Raw genomic sequence first — 5,000 nt, 5'->3', positions numbered from 1 at the left:
GTACAAAGGACGGGTCATGTATCTAGTATATATATAAATAAGTAAATAAATAAATAAATAGATAAATAAATAAATAAATAAAAATAAATTAATAATAAAGCCTGTGGACATGAAAGAGACCTACGGATGGCTAAAGGCAGCAAATCTTCCTGCTGCAACTGAGGGACTGGTTGTTGCTGCTCAAGACCAAGCTCTTCGGACTCGGTACTATGAGCGCAAGATTCTACATCGTGATGTCAGTCCTACTTGACGCATGTGCAGTGTAGGCCTGGAAACAGTCGACCACATTATGGCAGGCTGTAGTGCTTTGGCACCGACGGACTACACTGATCGACACAATCAGGTGGCATCCATCATTCACTGGGATGTTTGTCGCCATTTTGGGGTTCCAGTGGAGAGCAGATGGTACCGGCATCATCCTGATAGGCTTGTGGAGACGGATGACATTACTATGATGTGGGATACCACCATCCCCACTGCCAGGAAGATCAAAGCCAATCGTCCAGACATCTGTCTCAGAAATAGGAAGACAAACACTTGTCTTCTTATTGATATCAGCTGTCCTGCTGATGGCAACATTGGCAAGAAACATGCTGAGAAGTTGGCGAAGTACAGTGACTTGCGAGTGGAGATAAGCCGCATGTGGCATTGTCAAACACTGGTGGTTCCGGTGGTCTTGGGAGCTTTGGGCACAGTGCACGCAGGTATTGCACGGTGGCTGGACATTATTCCAGGTCATCACAACCTGCAGCACTTACAGAAAACAGTGCTTCTGGGATCTACTCGGATCCTTCGTAAAGTCATGTCTTCTTTCTAGACAGCCGTGATGGTCTAAGTACTTCTGAAGCAGGGTTTGCTTCCGGTACTTGTAATAGACTTTACAAACCAGACTGATCTGGTTGAGCACGACAATAAATAAATAAATAATAAATGTCAGTTAGATTGTGTCAATGCCTGCATGAGATTGTCGCTGGAGGCGCAAGACTTGTTTGATGACAGCTTAAGAATATAACAACAAATAATATGCAGTATATTTTTATAAATAAATAAATATTTAATTAATAAATAAATATTTAATAAATAAATAAATATTTAATAAATAAATATTTAATAAATAAATGTTTAATAAATAAATATTTCAATAATACAACATGCTGTTGTTAGCTGCCCAATGTTGTAATACATCAACCTAAATGAATATAATACAACAACAAACCTGAGATGGGTTCAATGGCGACCCTTAGGTAGCCTTTTACTTCTCCTTTCTCATTCACGATGGCTGTCCAGTGAATAAGTGACACACCATGCAATAGATTGCTCAGAAAAACAAAAGACCTAAAGTAACAAACAACATAAATAACTTACTTTGTATTAGCTAAATCATTAGGATCCTCAAACTTTCACCTTCCAACTAATTGAAATTTCGAATGTCGATCATAAAATGGATCAAAGCCAGCAGCACCCCCTTGTGATGACTGCGACATTCCCTCCAATTCAAAAGTCTGTCCATAAATGTCTCTCATATCAAATATCCTCTGTCTGTACATAATGCCAACAAAAATATTTATTAATATCAACTAGGATGTCCAAGCATTAGACCCTTATGACCGTAGTTTGGCCAACGACCAGTAATGTGTTGCACCGTGTTGAGCGTCGGTTACTTCGACTGCTACAATAGTGCGACGACGAGTAGCCACATCGAAAGAGACATCGCTACGTTCCACACTAGCCAACGTGAACGAGTCTTGATCTGTGTCCATGTCAGCACCATCGACTAACTCTCGTGGAAGAGGCGTATACGGAGTGTTCGACAACAACACAAACTGAAACATCACCTATTGATATCAATAAACAATGATGCATACGTAGATAGTCAGAGACATAAAATCGAAACAAACCTGTTTGTTTAACTCTACGCTGATTGCGTTAGCTTCTTTCAACATCACTGCACTTGACAACAAGTCGTCCTGATTTCAACAACCAATCAGACCAATACATATAAACGTGTCAGTTATGGTACCCTCAGTGACGTGCACTGGTGATTTCTCCACTTCCTGAGAGCATTCCTCACCAACAAAAGCTGCTTCTCTGTCAACACTTGCTTTGCAACGTGTCTGTTATGATCGCCCTCGTCATCATCATCAGGCTGCTCCTATCAAGTAAACACAAGCTACACAAGTTATCATGTGTAGGCGTGGTCATAAAAATTGTGGACTGTAAATGCGTGTGAGGACCAAAGCTGTAAGCCAAAGAAATAGCCGTGTCCACAAAAGTGGGCGTGCCTTGTAGCATCGTGTCACGGCCACTGAGTTACGTGCCCACACACTCCATGCAGTCAAATTACCTCGACTTTCTTTCGCAGCTCCTCAATCTTACTCTCATATTCCTATATCCACAATAACGTGTGTGTTCATTATGGCAGCAACAACGTAGCGATCCCAACCTTCTTCTCTTGTTCAAACTGTTCACGAGCCTCGTCTACTTCTTTCCTCATTCGCACTTCCAAGGCTGAAACTCTACGTCCACACCAATACACATTACCACACACCACAACACAAGCACCCGAGATGCACAACTTTGTTTCCATGTGTTTCTGTACGTCAAAGCCTTGCTCACGCAGCAACTCCATTTGAGCAAATGCCCAGTCTTCGCACATCACGTCGCTGTTATCGCCCAAAAGGTGCAACGAACTCGAGGAAATAGCTGCTGTATCCTTTTCCCTGTGTTCTCTAACTAACGAAGTACACGCACAGTAACATAAACGACACTGTCACATACGATAATAATGCGAGACTAGAACCTTGCTGAGGATGAGTAAAGCGAAATACATGGTTGTTGCCCATAATAATACGACATCCTGACAACAATACAATACAATCATACAAACTAATTAATATTAATCACACAACACTGCATTACACATTACTATCACAAACAAGTATCATGCATGTTCAGTATACCCGTTTGGAGCACAACGAATTCGGACAGTAGTTTGCCGTTGACGTACGTTGAGCCTCGTTTGGGTGTAAGACACACCACACCTGGACCAAATATCATAGAAATCAAATGCTAACATCAGTAGTCATCTGGTAGTCACAGACAAAGTTACATCAAGCAATAGAACTCTACAAACCAGACTGATCTGGTTGAGCACGACATAATAACAATAATTATTACCAGACTGAGCATGACATAATAACAATAATTATTATTACCACACTCACCTAATAATAACAATAATTATTATTACCAGACTGACCTGGTTGAGTATAAAATAATAACAATAATTATTATTACCAGACTGACCTGGTTGAGTATGAAATAATAACAATAACTATTATTACCAGACTGACCTGGTTGAATATGACATAATAACAATAATTATTATTACCAGACTGATCTGGTGAGCATGATAGCATAACTATTAATACAAATCAATCTCCCTCTCACTGTACCGTGTCAGCAACTATGCGAATCCCAAACTATAATACGCGATCGCCCACTTCCGTCTGTGTCTGTATGTATGTCTGTAACGTGCCGACCAACCCCATGGGAGCCTCGGATCGTCATAAAATGCGGGCAGCAGGTCGAGTTCGACCGTCCAACATCACAACTACTGTATTTCTTCTAATAGTGGCCGCTCTCAAATAGAAACCTCCCTTGTTTAGAAGCAACAGCTAAAGAGACTTGTTAAAAATAGAAGCCCCCTCAAATTAAGGCCACACTAAAGTTACTGGCCATGCCCACATCACATGCTTTTGACGCTTCCGCGTCAATCTCATCCTATTACATGCACTCATCTATCAATTATCAACACAACGCATACTGCTGTTGTCATCAACTAGTTCAGGTACTTTCCACGTGGTTCTCAGCGTGTGTGTGTCTAGAATGTAGACAACATAATAGTCGTGGTATTTACAGCTAAACCTGCCGCAGTTGGCACCTTCAAAAGTGTCCAATCAGGTCAACAGAAAGACATGTGACGTTCAAGTACCAACGTGTCATGATGTGAAGTAGAGACTTAAAAATAGAGGCCACACTCAAATACAAGCCGCCCTCGTTTAGAGGCCAATCTTTCTACCGGCATCAGTGTTTACTCATGAACAACTTCATGTTGTGTTTCCCCCTCCCCCTGTGCTCAATCTTCAAAGATATCAACATAAATATCAAAGATGCCACCACACAAGGAATCATCGACACCAAAATAGTGACTCAAACCATTGTTTTTCCTGAAGTGCTGTCATGCATTCAGCCTAATTAATTAATTAATTAATTAATTAATGTTAGCTGCCCATGAAGGTACTAAGAGCTGACATTTTTCATACACACAACTGTTTCTGTTATGCCACTGAGTGTAATACATTGTACTGCATGCAAACAAACACTCCACTCATAGGGCGGGTTCTGCTAGTTAGTATCTATACCCTGCTGCTCCTAATAATTTTGAGTTATAATCGTTTCGAAAATTTTGTCTTCGAGAAATACTAGGATAACAGAAAAATAATGTTTCGGTCTTGAAAATTGTCGGTTGTCGTGCCTTTTTCTTTTTGCATGTGTGTGAAACATCATACAAAAATGGCCACAAGACGGAAGTGTGCAGCTCAAGATGCCAACTAGAAATGTTTAGAGAATTGAATCAGTTTAAAATAATAAATAAAAAATGATACTATTGCATATCAAGACCTCAAAAAATTTTAAAAAAATTTCTACATTATTTTAGGAGTCTCGAAAAACATTAGGAGCAGCAGAGTATAAGGTATAGTGCTGTAGCTAGCATGCCACAACTTACCTTCCGTATTCTCAAATACACAGTGTTGATCCATAATGTTCAAACCACTCAACTGAATATCCTGCGTCAGCTCGGCGTCATGACGACCAACTCTGATGAAACCATCACACTGACTGTTTACGTATAAAATATGCAAACTATGAAGATAACCGTAATACCTCGTAACTCCTTCTTTCAAATAGTACACAAGGCATTCGGACATCGCCGGATC

At 40.3% G+C, this 5,000-nt stretch overlaps 1 protein-coding gene across 1 annotated transcript in view; it reads right to left on the bottom strand.

Moving 5' to 3' along the window:
• LOC134191410 (kinesin-like protein KIF1A) overlaps positions 1 to 5,000 on the bottom strand; it is a 20,311-nt gene that overhangs the window by 7,405 nt on the left and 7,906 nt on the right. Inside the window, 12 exon segments of the mRNA XM_062660022.1 lie at positions 1,217 to 1,335; positions 1,405 to 1,539; positions 1,609 to 1,835; positions 1,899 to 1,967; positions 2,021 to 2,152; positions 2,345 to 2,386; positions 2,444 to 2,516; positions 2,577 to 2,733; positions 2,801 to 2,857; positions 2,961 to 3,041; positions 4,790 to 4,881; positions 4,948 to 5,000. The exon segment at positions 4,948 to 5,000 is cut by the window's right edge and continues 27 nt beyond it. Of these exon segments, the coding sequence (XP_062516006.1) occupies positions 1,217 to 1,335; positions 1,405 to 1,539; positions 1,609 to 1,835; positions 1,899 to 1,967; positions 2,021 to 2,152; positions 2,345 to 2,386; positions 2,444 to 2,516; positions 2,577 to 2,733; positions 2,801 to 2,857; positions 2,961 to 3,041; positions 4,790 to 4,881; positions 4,948 to 5,000 (1,237 nt within the window).

This window comes from Corticium candelabrum, chromosome 15 (assembly GCF_963422355.1).
Source record: "Corticium candelabrum chromosome 15, ooCorCand1.1, whole genome shotgun sequence".
NCBI lineage: Eukaryota > Metazoa > Porifera > Homoscleromorpha > Homosclerophorida > Plakinidae > Corticium > Corticium candelabrum.
The sequence above is the reverse complement of the archived record's forward strand: the minus strand, read 5'-3'. Positions and strand labels throughout refer to the sequence as shown.